Source organism: Etheostoma cragini, chromosome 17 (genome assembly GCF_013103735.1).
Source record: "Etheostoma cragini isolate CJK2018 chromosome 17, CSU_Ecrag_1.0, whole genome shotgun sequence".
In the NCBI taxonomy this organism is placed as follows: Eukaryota; Metazoa; Chordata; class Actinopteri; order Perciformes; family Percidae; genus Etheostoma; species Etheostoma cragini.
In genome coordinates, this window is record NC_048423.1 from 24,330,058 (window position 1) to 24,345,600 (window position 15,543).

The window sequence follows — 15,543 nt, forward strand, 5'->3', positions numbered from 1 at the left end:
GGTGAAAAGAGGAGCTGCAGCAATGTGCAGTACAACAAAAGGGTGTTTTTGAAAATTAAACTATATAAACCTATTCTGATGCCACCTCTTAGTACAATTATGAACCTGAAAATGAGCAGAATAAGAGTACTTTAAGACTTTTACCTGAACAAATAATTAACAAATTGCCTCGTTTACAAAAAGCAAGTCACATATTGAATTTGTTCGTCTTAGCTGCCTATAATAAAAACATCTTTTATTTCTTAGAAGGCTTATAAATGGTCTCCCCAAATATTGATGAAAACCATTTCAAAACAGTCATTATTCCCTTCTTATTAAGTTCCTGAGCTCAACATCATGCCAGGAGAGGCGAGTCCATGAAGGAGTGGGGGGTTTGCGGCTAGCTCAGACATGTCTGTAATAACAGCAGGACAGAGAGGGGCCAGCTGGGAAGGGGTTTGGACAAGATCACACCTCAAACACTTGACGTTTGTTGTTGCCGTAGATACGGAAGGTAAGCTACTAAGTGACAATGATGAAAGTTCCCACATCGCTGGATTAGATGGGAGCTGTTAGTTTTTTTGCTGAAGAAGAACCCCTGTTTGACTTCCTTATTGTCCCAGTTTTTAAAACCCTCCGCTCTCTCTGTAGCTGTTTGGGTCCAGCGGATAAAGGAGCCTGGTAGTGAGCGAGTCTGTACATGTCTCTCTTCTGTAGTGTCACTCAGGGTTTGGGGGCTTAGACCATGAGAAAACAGGCTCCTGCCCTGCCCTCTCATCCCTGGTTCCTGTGTCCCGGGTGACATCATCCATTCCAGAAGGTGCTGCTACATCATTAAGCACAAAGCTGCTGTCGAGCGTCGGCCCTGAGGAACACCGCCACGCTCTTCATCCACACCCTTCAAACAGGTCTTTTGTTTCAAAAGCAGCGGCTTAGCCTCTCTTTGGATTTCTCTCTTTTCCAAGTTTTGGGGAATATTGTCGAGGCAAACTACTTAAACAACTTATACAAGTAGGCTATTAATAAACCAAAGTGACTAGAGGTATTTGCATCTATCATTTCGGTCTACATGAGCATCAGGCCTGTGAACAACATACTGTAGGGTTAGGAGTTTTACTCAACAGTTACTCAGGACTCGAGTAGTTTTTCCACCAAGCCCTTTTTAACTCTTACTCAAGTAATTATTTGGATGATTACTTTTTACTTTAACTTCAGTCCTATTACTTGAGAACAATTTTTGGCTCTACCCACCCATCCATATCCCCCATTACATCCGTGCATAATCTTTCATTTGGGCAATTTTCAAAGTGCAATTTAATAAGTCATGTGTAATTTATTGTGTAATAATGTTTGCTATATTTTGCACACTCATCTGTCTCAGTACACATGCCTATGTGTTCTTATCTTTGCTGTTGTGTTTGCTGCTGTTTTCCACCGTGGGACAAATAAAGGTTTTTCTTATCTTATCTTAGATTGTGAGATGAAGAATGAGTTTTCAAGTGTCGCTCAAAGGAGGCAGCGTTAATCAAATTCATCCCAGCAGTGATTAAACTGGATTACATGAGATTAACAATGAAAAAGGTCCATAGACTGGGCTTCCTAGGGACGTCTGGAGAGCAAAACCTGAATAGAAATAGCTTTAAATCCATATCTGTGTCTGTCAAATATCAGGTTAAATGATGCAGTGAATGATCCGCACTGTAATCTGGACTATAGAAGAGACTGAATTGATCACGAAACATCAGATTATGAATGTTGACAATGACAATTGACTCTGCTGTTCCCTGTCGGGCTCTGTTGTCACTGCCTGTCCCTTCGTGTGTCCTCACGCGTCTCCTCGGCCAAAATGGGTTCCAAATATTTTAGTAAAAGCTTATACACCTTCCTTATTTCATCTTAATGCTCGCATCATTTTGGATTTGAATTATGGATGTGCCTCAAAAATATACGTGAGCAAAATGTATATGTACATATATATATGTATATGAATACAAAAAATAAAGGTCTAAAATGCCCAAAGCATAATCTTTCAAATTGAATGAAAAATAAATAGTTCCATCATGTAACTACAAACTGAATTTTATCTTTTTTATTAAATTGGATGACGTGGAAACTTGGCTTCTCAGATCCTGACTGATCGTCTCAAGAACATGAGATTGATATTCAACTTTTGATCCACTTCTTGAACAAAGGCGAAGGCGCGCATTTCCAAAAATGTTGAGCTGTTCCTTTATGAGTGGAAGACATTCTTTCTCTGTTAAATGCATCCAGGAGGGTCACTGTCAAGGACCCCTGAGTCCCTCCCAACCCTGCTTTGGTCACCTCTGAGGGGGAGCCTTCAGTGGGAATTTCCAAAGTAGCTACCCTAAACAAACAGAGTAACCACTGCAGGCACCTGCCACACATGGAAATCCACCATCCTGGGACTCATTCCCTTTCACACAGTGGCTAACCTGTAATTTACCCCCCAGCACTTAACGAGACCGTCGCCGTAACATGAGGAGATGTGAAGAATCCACTGCTGTTTTCTTTGGCCAAGTTCACTGGACCTGAATGGAGCTTCTCTTTTCACTGGATGTGAGGCTTGTTTCCTTCAGCTTGGGGGCCCGGGCTGGCTCTGAGGCCTGGGCTGGCTCCGAGGCCCGGGCTGGCTCCAAGGCCTGGCTCTGAGGCCCGGGGTGGCTCAGAGGCCTGGGCTGGCTCCGAGGCCAGGGCTGTTGGAGGTTTGCTCGGTTTCTGGACAGATATTTGGGTTTAAAGTGTCGGTTCAATAGGCAGTCTGTCTTTTCTGGGACCTCAGGACCTCGGCTCCTCTTAACGGCGAGAGTCCTGCTGAAGACATTTGTGTACCAATGGGTCCACCTGGTGTTCATACGGAGAAGTTCACATGTCAATCACAATCAAGTTGAGGTAAAGAGCTTGTTCAGAAATGAACAAGCTCTTTACCTTAAGATTGAATTGTGGGTAATGGGTATTTTTATCCATTGTTGCCATTTGGATAATTAAGTCAATTCATAAAGAAAACCCTTATATGTCATACATAACCTGGACTGTGGTCATAACATCTACATATTATGACTTATTCCCTGTCACTTATTCTTATTCAGTCAGTCAGTTTATAGGTTATTATCTTTATGTTTTATAGTCATAGATCATATTTTATCATGATCTACCACACTGTTTAATCCCTTCACTGTTCACTCTTTCACTTTTCATCATTACACACAGTCTACAATAGTGTCTCACCTTATCATGGTCAATGCATTTCTGGGAGGGATTTTTATTTATATTTGTATTTATGTCTGATGAATGTGTGTATGTGTGTGATATATGTGTGTGTATGTGTTTGTTGTGTTATGGTTGTCTTGCTACTGGATGCCTAAAATTTCCTTCGGGATGAATAAAGTATCTATCTATCTATCTATCTATCTATCTATCTATCTATCTATCTATCTATCTATCTATCTATCTATCTATCTATGTATTTATCTATCTATCTATCTATCGACATGGTAGAACCAATAAAATTCATGTTGAAACACGTGAATTAACTGAAAATGTACTTGTGTCATGTTTCTCTTTCGTGTGACATGTTGTAAAACACATGCTTGGATATGTCATTTTTCCCTCTATGTCACTGTGTATTTTGAAAGCACATCTTCAAATGTCAAATTGATGTGATCACATGATATATCGCATGCTTACGTGCATCTTCTGTGACAGAGTCACAGCATGAATTAGAAAATAAATGTCATCCGGTTGGAGTTGCTAATAGACTACAGTGACCAGATGTTTTAGGAAATTACAGAAACTTTTGGTTACGAGTCATTTTTATTTGAACAGAGGATCACATGACTGGGTGAAAGGGTCCAATTGTCAGATCCAGTCCTTTATAGGGAACATATATTTATCAATAACAACAACAACTGCCATAGTGAAATATGAACAAACTACTATCTACAGAATATAGTTTAGCCACGCACGGGTGTGTGTCCCTGCACCTGCTCTCAAAAGAAGAATACACACACTAAATACCTATAGAGGAATATGAAGGGAAATCAACTGTATCCATGCCCCCCCCCCCCCCCAGACACAACTATCCCATCCTCCCATACCAAACCCTTCACGCTCTCACCCCTCACCTGTCAGTCATTCCTGGGTCCCTGGTGCTCAGGGGACCACAGGCCTGTCAGACCTCCAGCAGCCCCTCAAAGAAATACCCTCCCTCCCTTCAGAAACCCACCCGTCCCTCCCCTACCTCACCCCCAATTCCTTTTAAGGCCCGCCACACAAAAATAAAGTCACATTGAAGACAGAGTGGCCGGGGCTCCTGCTTTGCAGATCAGTCAGTGGATACCTGATTGTCACTCACAGGGTTGGGCCCTTAATCCTATTGTTCCTCCGACAGGATTACTCTCTGTGGTCCCTCTCTCCCTGTGACTGCGAGCGGGAGAAAGGCCAGATTAAGGGGATTAGCGTGTATCCTCCTGACTTGTCAAACTGGGATGTAAGGAACCATTGACTTTCTTGGGGGACCCTGAATGAGGAGAGGCAGAGAGATGCCTAAAGAAGAGGTCATGAAAGGCAGCGAACAAGCCAAAATTCCCGAAATACAATGCGATTTGTTTGCTTTTGTTCCCTTGAACTGGGCTGAAAAGTTCAAAGGGGCCAGCTCTGAGGAGAGGGGAACGCCATCCAATGGCGGGGGGGGGGGACTACTCCAATGTTTGGGGCTATTAAAGGGGCTACAACACCCCAGAAACACTTTTAGTACGAAGGCCCTGAGCTATACTCTAGTTTTAAATCCTATATTACTTCAGGTCATCATACGCTTGCATGGTGCATTTTGATGATGTAATCAAACTGACCCCGTTTCCATGTGTTTTATATCAGAAATATGGATTTCTTCCAGCCAAATTGCCCAAAAATAACACGGATGATTCCATACAACGTTGTTCAGGTAAAATGAGTGATTACTTTCAATGAATTTTTAGGGTTGTTTCATTTAATCTTATAGAATTTGAATTCCTTTTTTTTTTTTTTTGTGGTTCCAAAACAGCATCCGGACTAAACTTTCACATCTACCCATCTGAGGTCCACTCAACATCATCTGATCTTAACTATTAGTCAAAATAACTCATGATTTCAGCCTTTTTGGTTAAAAACGTGTTGACCATGAATTCCAAGAATACGTGTAAAACCTATTAAATCAGCTCAGGTTTTAAAAAAAGCGCCAAAAGGATGGAAAAAGGGACAAATAAATGGAAGGACAAGTTCATGGTTAACGGGTACGGAAGAGGATTAGGGCCACTTTTTGAGTTCTGACTTTATACTCAGAATTCTGACTTTTTTAAAGTGGCACTAATCCTCTTCCGTAAACAGGAAGACAACACAAGGGTTAATAAAGAAAAACTCCCTCACACTGTCTAACTTGCAAAAATACATCAAGTTTAATAGTAAGCAACGTTTCGGTACTTGACCATCTTCGAAAAACGTTGCCTGCTATTAAACTTTTTTTTGTTGCATCTGTTATTACCCAGTGTGCTTTGTTGAATGGTCTCGAAGTTTTACTTCATGTGAATACTAGTTTACTAGAGGAGTAACTTAGTATTAGCAGAGCCATTTAATTGCGTAATTAGGTCATTTCTTACATGAGGATGTATTAGTGTTCTTTTATATTTTTTCTGTTATAGGGTCTTGCTGGAAAATGTGACTTTTATGTGTAAAGTACAGTAAAGTATATTTGGTTTATGGGTACCTTGCAATATTTGTCGTACATTTATACTGACTCTTGTCTGATTCCTTTGTGTATTTTTGTGTGGGAGAAGAGAACGATATGTTCTGTTTCTTTTTTTGTGTTTTGCTGGGAAATAACTGTTGAACTGAAATAGTGTTTCTCAAAACTTAACAACTTAGTATTAGAAGTACTGCAGTAATCTATGGAGTGTGAATTTAGTATCCATGCTTGTGTTTCCCTAACAATGTTAGTGAGTAAATCTAGTGAAATTGTGCTGTGTTGTATTTTATGTAGCGCTTTCCTAGTCTTCCTAATGTCTTTTACACATCGTAGGAACCATTCCCCATTCACTCTGATGGTGCAGCATCGGGGGCAACTCAGTGTCTTGCCCAAGGACACTTTGACATGGGACTGCAGGGCCAGGGATTGAACCACCAACCTTCCAATTGGCCAGGAACCGCTCTACCACTGAGCCACAGCCATAACAGTGGAGCGTGGTGTGTAAGATGAGAAAGCAGCCGTTGAGTTGTGTGTAAAAACCAATGGCCATCTGTACATCTTTACTAAGCGCAAATCAGTCTAGAAGGCATCAATAAATCAGTTGGGATGGTCGTAGAAAAGGTATTATTGGAGAACGGAGGGATTAAGTGTACTTTGACCATATATCCCAAATCTCCTCCTGTTGCCTCTTAAATAAAAAAACGAAAAGTTCCTAAGACAAAATGTTATGAATAAATAAATGGAGATGTATTAAATTGGATAAGGATCCAACGGTGAACTTCACAAGCTACCTGTCGAGTCATAGGTTGAATCCCATTTCTCCATCTTACCCCTTACCCCCCACTCCTGGCCCTTGGCCCTTGAAACCAAGGGGTAAGGTCTAGGGGTGAAACCCCCCCTCCTATGAAATGGTTACATCACCATACAGTATTGATCACAAACTTCCAAGATGCCGTCTGCAAGTGTGTCTGTGTCAATTGCGTGGGTTTTGACAACAGGGTCATATACATTTACATATTTAAATATTTTATAGTTATTTATGTTGACTTTAGTGGTGCAGGGGCAGATGTTCTTATCTGTGTAGTACTTGGGTCTGTTTGCAATACTTGTGTGTATACACACAAGCCCCATGGGAAGGGGTAAGGGGTAGATGGAAAGAGAAAGAGAAATAAAATGAGATTCAGCCTTACTTTGATGAAAGAAACACAGTAGCCTAACGCAAAAATAGCATAATACATATCAATAAGTGGTCTAATTATTCTCAAATGGCAGTAACTATAATATATTGCATTTAGGAGGTACGTTAACTTGTCCAACACTGTTAGCCCATTGATAATTACATGATGGTTCCTATTTAATAGGAAATCATTGAAAAGATTTACTGTTGTGATAGAAGATGCAAACGTCCAGCACCATTTCAGAGTGACGGCGGAAAGAGCCAATCACTGTCCAAGAAACGGCAACAGTCACGAATGGACCAATGGCTCACTCTGGCTCAGAGTAATAGCGGTATGAGGAGGAAGTTAAAGTTGGACTTGTTTTGGTTAGCCGCTGAGACGGACTTTTTGTTAACAATGTGACTGTTAAATAACAATTTAGTGCTTAATACATATTAGTCTTTCATATTTTTGGCAATGGGGTCACTGAAGTTCAACGCTGGCCAAGAAAATTCAGCCACGGCGGCCACATTTGCAGAGGTAACAACTAACTTAGCCGATGTTCTTTAGATAAGTTTACGTTAGCGTTAGCTACATAAACTTAGTAAACGTTAGCATATTGGCTAAAACGAATTAGTCCGATTTTGACTGAGCATGTAAATTAAGCGTTAACGTTTTTGTTCATTATTTTGGTTGCTTACTAGAAGATTTGGGGGATGTCTTCCTTGTAAGCCAGTGTTTGTTTTCGCCCCAGCAGTCAGAAACAGGGATAATGTTAACGTTACTAAAGTTAGCACTAACTTAGCAGTATGTTACAATAGCAAATTATATAAGGCTAGCTAGCTAACTTGGCTAACGCCGTTTAAATGTGTTTTACACAAAGTAATACGGATGATTAGCTAGCGGATATTTCAGCGAAATTTAACTCCTGAACCAGTATGGACTGTCATAACCCTATATGACGGTCCCAAAAGACCTATAAATATGTTATATGCTATATGCTATAAATATGATTTAAAGGAATGCAGAAATATGAACTCGTAGATTTAAAGTAGCTAGTGACATGGCACTTTTTAAACAGCATTATTTACATCATTATAAGTGCATAAAAATCTATTGAGACATACTTTTTACAGTAGCTGCTGTTGTTGTGAGTCTGGAAAAGACTAAACGAAGTGCTGCCAAGTGATGTAATATGTCATAAACCCATGTGACACTAGCTTGTGTGGTTACAGATATCAAAATACAGCGTTTGGTCATGCTGGGTATTTATATACCGGCCATATAGCTGGCATTCATAATTAGGGCACACAATATGGTGGAATAGGAAGTAGGTCTGTAAGCAGGGCCCACAAAGGGGAAAAAAGAAAGAGTGACACATTGGAATCTAATTATACCGGCTGGTTAAGTTAGCTTTATTGTGGATTAAATAATCAGTCTTTGCAGTATTACTACTACTGCATATTGGAATTGTAGTTTAACGTGTCAGTACATCTGCAGTAGGGCTGAAGGGTTGTGGTCTCAGATTTTGGATATCATAGTATTATGAGTGTTGTCTTTTCCTAGTTTTAAAGGCTGCGTTACAGTAAAGTCATGTACTTTTCTGAACTTACCAGACTGTTCTAGCTGTTCTGTTATTTATTGCGATCTGATTCACAATCTTGGAGGGAATGATCGTTTTTGAATCATTATTCTCATGTTCATTGAATATGATTAACATACTGTAATGGTGCCACTGCTGTCTGGTAGAGATCCCAACACACTACAAATAGGCACACTGGCCAATACTTTCCACAGCCATGTCAGTGGCTATAACTAATCAAAACGACAGCATTACCCTCCATCTGCAGATATTGCTCATTGATGACCATAAATTGTTATCAGAGGCTAAAACGGGATCGGGGCGCCGCTAACATTAACTGTATCCACGTTTAGTATATGTAGCCACGCAAGCAACAAAACACAGCCATGCAACATTGATTAGAGCCATTTACTGAAACATGCAAACATGCAGAGCAGTGTTAAGCAATGAGACAAAAAACAAATAAAATAATAATACAGTAGCTCTGTCAACCCGGTGTTCGTGACAGAGTGGTGTGTTTGTGTATTTCCAGGCCAAGTTGGTGTGCCCGGGGTTAAACAACCAGAGCTACATCTGTGAGTCGGGGCACTGCTGCGGAGAGACACAGTGCTGCAGCTACTACTATGAACTGTGGTGTGAGTTACCCACCTCCTCTTCTTCATTCTGAAGTGTTTGAATGGTTTCTCTAATTGGCACACAGAACTATAAATACACAAATGTGTCCATAAATAAGCTATACAGCATATACAATGTGGATTTGCTGTATTTGTGGTTTTATCCTGTGGGCCTGTGTCTAATCTGTTACTTACAATCTGCCGCTGGGTTCATTAGAGAGCTGGTCTCATTAGAGAAACCTCTGGTGTTTTTTCTTTTACTTATGGTTTCAGTTAAGTTTTTGATACAAATAAAAATCCAAAAAGCGGCAGTGGCCAAAGTTGAAAAATCAAATCTTACTTCTTCTTCAGCAGTGACGTAGTGTCACGTTGGCACAGCTACACTACTACACAACTTGCTGTTTTTTAAAAAGGGGTCTTGAAGTTGTTTTCAATTTGATTTTTCTTATTTTTAAGGTCACTATTCGATTCAATTTTTTGATTTAACGTTTGACGTTCTTTTTATAAGACTATCACGTCTTTATTTGGAAACAGATCATTGGTTTTATTCCATGACAACTTGCATTTGCATCAGGAAGTTCCACAAAGTCACACTGTCTGTGTGTGTCTGTTTGACATGGGAAAGGGGTGACACACACACACACACACAGTCACACACACTCACACTCACACTCACTGGAGGAGTTGGTCCAGCTAGCAGTCCACTTTCTCGGACATCTCTCCATTTGTGCATAAATAGATCATGTCTCTCTCTCTCTCTCTCTCTCTCTCTCTCTCTCTCTCTCTCTCTCTCTCTCTCTCTCTCTCTCTCTCTGTGCATTTTAGGCCTGTGTGTAGTGATTCTAACAAAAAATAGAGTGTAAATTGTAATTTCCCTGCAGGGGATCAATAAACAGTATAAATTATTATTAATTTCTCGCTTTCTGGGGGGGGGGGGGGCAATGATCAAAAACCGATCATTCTGATCGGTTTTCAAAGTAAGAATTTAAATCGTTATACCCCTTCCACTATATTTTGTCACAAACACAAACGAGTAGTGACATATGGTAGTACAATAGTAGTACAGTATGTGTGTGTGTGTGTGTGTATATATATATATATATATATTGTCCAGGTTTTGTCAAGGTATGTATATAATAATACAATAGTTATTATACTTAATTATTAGTACTCTATGGGTCACAACATGAAAGAGTGATGCAATTGAGAGGTTTGGCTTATTTTTTCAATGAAAAGAATTTAGTTTAAAAAAAAATGTATTCATACTCTGTACTCAAGCTAAGATAAAAAAAATTAAAAGAAAGACGAACTTTGTACCGTTTGTCATGATTCGTATGAAGTGTTTTTTGGTGTACTTCTGCAGGGTTCTGGTTGGTGTGGAGTCTGATCGTTATCCTGACGTGCTGCTGCGTTTGTCATCACTGGCGCTCCAAGCAGCGCTTCCAGCAGCAGCGCCGGCAGAACGAGATCAACCTCATCGCGTACAGAGAGGCGCACAACAACTCTCAGCTCCCCCTCTATCTCAGTTAGTAGCCGTCTGCTCTGCTGCCGTTCCACTGCCTCAGCACATTCCACACAGAGTTAGTTTCTATCTCAGACACATTACGCCGCCGCACATTGTACATGTTTGTACATCGCATGGGAAATAAAAGATTCTAGCTTCAGGTAGTCCTGGACCACTCACAAACTGTAAATAGGTTCACATTTCTATGCCGTCACGCTATCTGGGTGTAACGTTGCATTCATTAATTAACATCAAGTTGATCCGATATTTGCTATGATATTCTACCACAGGACTACCCCCACCCAATACTAGGGGTTGGGAAAATATTTTAATATACATGTTTAATATATATTTAATATATGTATTTAATATATATATATGTGTGTTGGTCAGTTTGTCCCACTTTGCAGCATAAAATTAAAGTGATATGAACAATTGGAGAAATGATTCTTTTTACATAAAACAGATGTTGACAAAGTTTCCTTTTTGGGGACATCATTTAAAATTGGGGAAAAAGTAGAAGTTGGGGGTAAAATGGTATACCTTGCAGAATATTGTAATATGTTTAAAATTGCAATAGTATTGTATCATGGCATAAGTATCATATCGAGAGGCGTCTGGTGATTTCCACCCCTACCCGATAAGTGTCACGGTGGGCTTCATCTGTACATATTTGCTGAATTTTGTTGTCATTAAGGCAGTGAGACTGTCAGCAGAGCCTTCGTTGTCTCCAGTTGTGCTTTCGGAAAGGCCTCGACGATTAATTGCATTTGCAAATATTCGCAGTTTGATTCTTTCTCAAAATGGTTGCCCTGCCTACAGCATGCATATAAGGGAAATGTCCTCTTTCACACGCCTCTGTATTGTGTTACTCTCCAGGATTCTTGCCCACATACCTGCTGCCGGCCTATGAAGAGGTGGTTGGCCGTCCAGTCACGCCTCCTCCTCCTTACACCCCTCTCCAGTCAGCACCTCCACCCACGGAGCCCCCTGAGGAATCTCCTCGCCCCCCCTCGGCAGTCTCCGCCCGCAGTGGTGCTGATGCAGCGCTCGCTGCTACTCCAGAGGTCCCGCAGCAGACCCACCCTCACAGCGCTTACAACCCCAACAAGGACTCGACACCGGGCAGGTACCGGCGCTTCACAGGGGATTCTGGGATTGAAGTGTGTGATGGCCAGGAACTGTGGGATCAGCACAGCCTTTTAGAAAGAGGAGAGGAGACGGACGATGAGGGCTCGGGGCAAACGGAGGACCCATGTGATGGCTCTGGTCCCGAGACCTTTGAACACAGCCATGTTAGTGGTGCAGTCATTGATGAAACCCCAGACGGACACACAGCTGTGGACACACGGCCACACTCTCTTAATCCAAAATGAATGTCTGCAACAGTCACTCATCATACCTAACATCACACCTTTGGTGCTCAGGGTGTATAAAGTGTACGTTTGACTAACACCAGTGTGTGTGGCGGGCCTGGAGACAAATTACAAGTATGACTAAATATTTTAATAATTTGCACACAACTATTGTGAATCCATTATGCATCTTAAAGTGTGTGTTTTCTCAAATTTCTAGTTTTACAAGTTTGGACAGCTGCAAATGTTGAGCTGTCAGCCTTTAACCGTTTCCTGCCAGGAGGCAGCACTGATACTTGTGTTTTTTCATACGTATTGTTTTCAGCTTTGTGTAAAGGTTATCTGAGTCACAGAGCCCCATGTAACTAAAGGGACTGCTGCTCTGTCACTGACTGTACACTGTAGCCAACTCCACCGCATTTTCTCTTTGATTGTGGCTTCAATGCTGATACTGATCTATCTATGACAAGCCGTAGTCAGCCTGCTGTCTAGTGGTAGCCATCTCTTAAAGCGCTCATATTCTGCTCATTTTCAGGTTCATAATTGTATTTTGAGGTTGTACCAGAATAGGTTTACATGGTTTATTTTTCAGAAATCACCATATTTTTGTTGTACCGCACATTTTTGCTGATCCTGTCTTCACCCTGCGTGTTTAAATCTCTGTTCTAGATCCAGAGTGAGACATCTCACTTGTTTTAGCTCCAGAGTGGACCATCAGCTAGATAACTCCAGCTTTGGTCAGTCCAAGGCAGGATCAGCTGGGAGACTTCTCCTAGACCAGGGACACTTGTGGAACACCAGCATAACAGGGACAGGAAGTAGTTCTTTTGGAGATTCCGGTCAACTAGTGGCTGTTGTAGCGGTGTTTTGCCATTGAGAATGAGCTAGCATGCTACGATTAGCCACCTTATCTCTAGTGATGTAGAAAGCCGTACAGCTCACCCGGAGACTGAAGACAGAGGACATTCAGAAACCAGATCACACTCACAACACCATGAATAGTTTTTCCAAGTGTGTATGTGGGTGGAAGCAGCAGAGCCTCAAAATAACCCCCCAAACCTCAGAAAAGGTGATTTAAAAAAAAAAAAATTTCATAAAATATGGGCACTTTAAACTCTTAGGTTGTAGGAGGTCATTAATAAGCAGGACTATTTTGGCATCCATGTAATAAAGTACTTCAAGATGTCCGGTACTTAGCCAAAAACAGACAATCGTGGCTGGTTATTGTATCAGTTTCTGGATAGCTTTTCCATAAACATTATTCTATCTTGATACATATCCTTGTCATGATCTAAAATGACATGTATTGCAAAGGTGGGTTTTACCATTCTGTCCACTAATAGGGCTAATCAGATATCACGATATTCTTGACCAAATACTCAATATCCAAATCGCGGTGATATTTTAGATTTGACAATTGGTGCTTTAAAAAAATATCTTCACACTTTAGATAAATAATCATCAGTAATGTGGACATAATGTGTAAGTGGAGGAAAGGCAAATAATAGAAAAGCTAGAACAGTCGGATAAGTTCAGAAAATGACATCACTTTAGGAAAAGGAAAAGACCGCTTATGTCATATAACTATATGCAAAGTACCGCTAACATCTTGTCTCATATCACGATATTGATATTATCCCAGTGTGAGCAATAATCAGTAACCTCTGTCTCTGTGAATGACAATCCATAGTATCATGACCTGGCTTCAGTCAAGACGGTGCACACTAAACCCAGAGCCATGATCCGGTTTGACTTAACACTGTTGCAAATTAGTTGGCCTGTCCTCCTCTCCTGGAACTAGAGTAAACCAGTCCGCAGAGGAAGCATCAACTTTCCAAGTTGCGGTGTAGCTTCAGTTATTGTGCAAAACCTGTGTTGATGACGTTGCTACCTTACGGGGCAACACTACTAAAGAAAAAAACAAAAACATAGCTGGATTCTAAAATATCCATCTAGAAAATTAATGTTGACATCTGGAACTTTCTGAATGTCTTAAAGTGATTGATTTTAAGATGTAGTGAAGTCCAGCATGTTTGATGCACTGTTCTTCTGATAATCATTAGGCTGTGTAGAAGCCTTCAGTCAGCTGTCACACTGGCGTTGTATGAGATGCCATAGTGCCATAATGTGTAGCCTTATGTAACCTTTGACTAGAGACTATTTAGGTGATCTTACTCATACTGGAGCTCTAAAGTCTCCTTGACTTGGACTCAGTGTACTGAATGATAGATTCATCATCATTTAATCCATTTTATATCATGCAGGATGTGTTGTGCACACATGAGAGCTGGGTTAATACTGTCAACAATCAAGTGTTTTTCTGAAAGCACACACACTTTAGTGTTGAACACACTCCATGTAGAAATGTGTCAGGGACACACACACCTTCCAATGCACTGAGGGAACTTCTCCAGTGGAGTCAGTCAAGCTCCCTTCCACATATGCAGCCTTAGACTGTTGTGCAGCACTCTGTATTTATGCTCTTAAATATCTGCTGTATAAAATTATATTTTTCTGCCACATTTTGTATGAAAATTAAAAGTTATAGACATCACATGGCTTCTAGTCTATATCCTCGACATTCCACTTCTGGTATTGCTCCAGTGCCGACGGAAATTCCACCAGATTTTATCACTCATTTAAGTGTCCGTGTCCGTCCTCTGTCTCTGTGTTGGCGCTCTACCATGCGGCTGATTTCCGAGGACTATGGTTACCTGGTCCTCAGATCTCTGCAGGGTAAATCCAGACAGCTAACTATACTATCTGTCCAATCTGAGGACTATGGTTACCTGGTCCTCAGATCTCTGCAAGGTAAATCCAGACAGCTAGCTAGACTATCTGTCCAATCTGAGGACTATGGTTACCTGGTCCTCAGATCTCTGCAGGGTAAATCCAGACAGCTAGCTAGACTATCTGTCCAATCTGAGGACTATGGTTACCTGGTCCTCAGATCTCTGCAGGGTAAATCCAGACAGCTAGCTAGACCTTCTGTCCAATCTGAGTTTTGGTTGAGGTAAAAGTACTTTTAAACGTACACATGTTCCAACAAAACTTCCTGAGACTAGTTGACAGAGGCACCGTGGCTCTGTCCTTTGCTTAGCCCCGCCCACAATGGTTGTGATTGGTTTAAATAAATGCCAATAAACCAGAGCGCTCCCATCCAAAAGTGTTTCCACAGTTACTTTAAAGAAGTAACTTAGTTATGTTAAAGATTACTTGATTTTAAAGTAACAAGTTACTTTATTTTACATTCAGCGGCTGCTGACAACCCCTCCCCCCCCACTCTGGAATGACATAAACTACTATGATTACCATTTGTAGTTATAGTTCGATTGTCTCTTATTGTGACTGGTATGGCCACTGTTCATCACCCCCCCCAACTGGCCCCGTCTCCACCCACCACTGTCACACTAAATGTTTCTTCTTGGGGGAATTACTAGAGTTGTTGGGTCTTTGTAAATTACAGAGTGTGGTCAAGACCTACTCTTTTTTTTTTTCCTTCCTTTTTTCATGTTAATTTGGTTATGTTCGGATGATTTCTCAAACCAAATAGTGTTTTCTTCTATTTGAAGTGACACCGGAAGACCTTTCGCGGTGTGCAGTGACGCTGTGCAG

At 41.0% G+C, this 15,543-nt stretch overlaps 1 protein-coding gene across 1 annotated transcript; it reads left to right on the forward strand.

Moving 5' to 3' along the window:
* Positions 1 to 7,218: 7,218 nt before the first annotated feature.
* Positions 7,219 to 12,091, forward strand: wbp1la (WW domain binding protein 1-like a). Its single transcript, XM_034898197.1, has 4 exons — positions 7,219 to 7,413; positions 8,988 to 9,090; positions 10,433 to 10,594; positions 11,453 to 12,091. The coding sequence occupies exons 1-4, from the start codon at positions 7,351 to 7,353 to the stop codon at positions 11,947 to 11,949; spliced, it is 825 nt and encodes a 274-aa protein (XP_034754088.1). The 5' UTR covers positions 7,219 to 7,350; the 3' UTR covers positions 11,950 to 12,091.
* Positions 12,092 to 15,543: the final 3,452 nt, after the last annotated feature.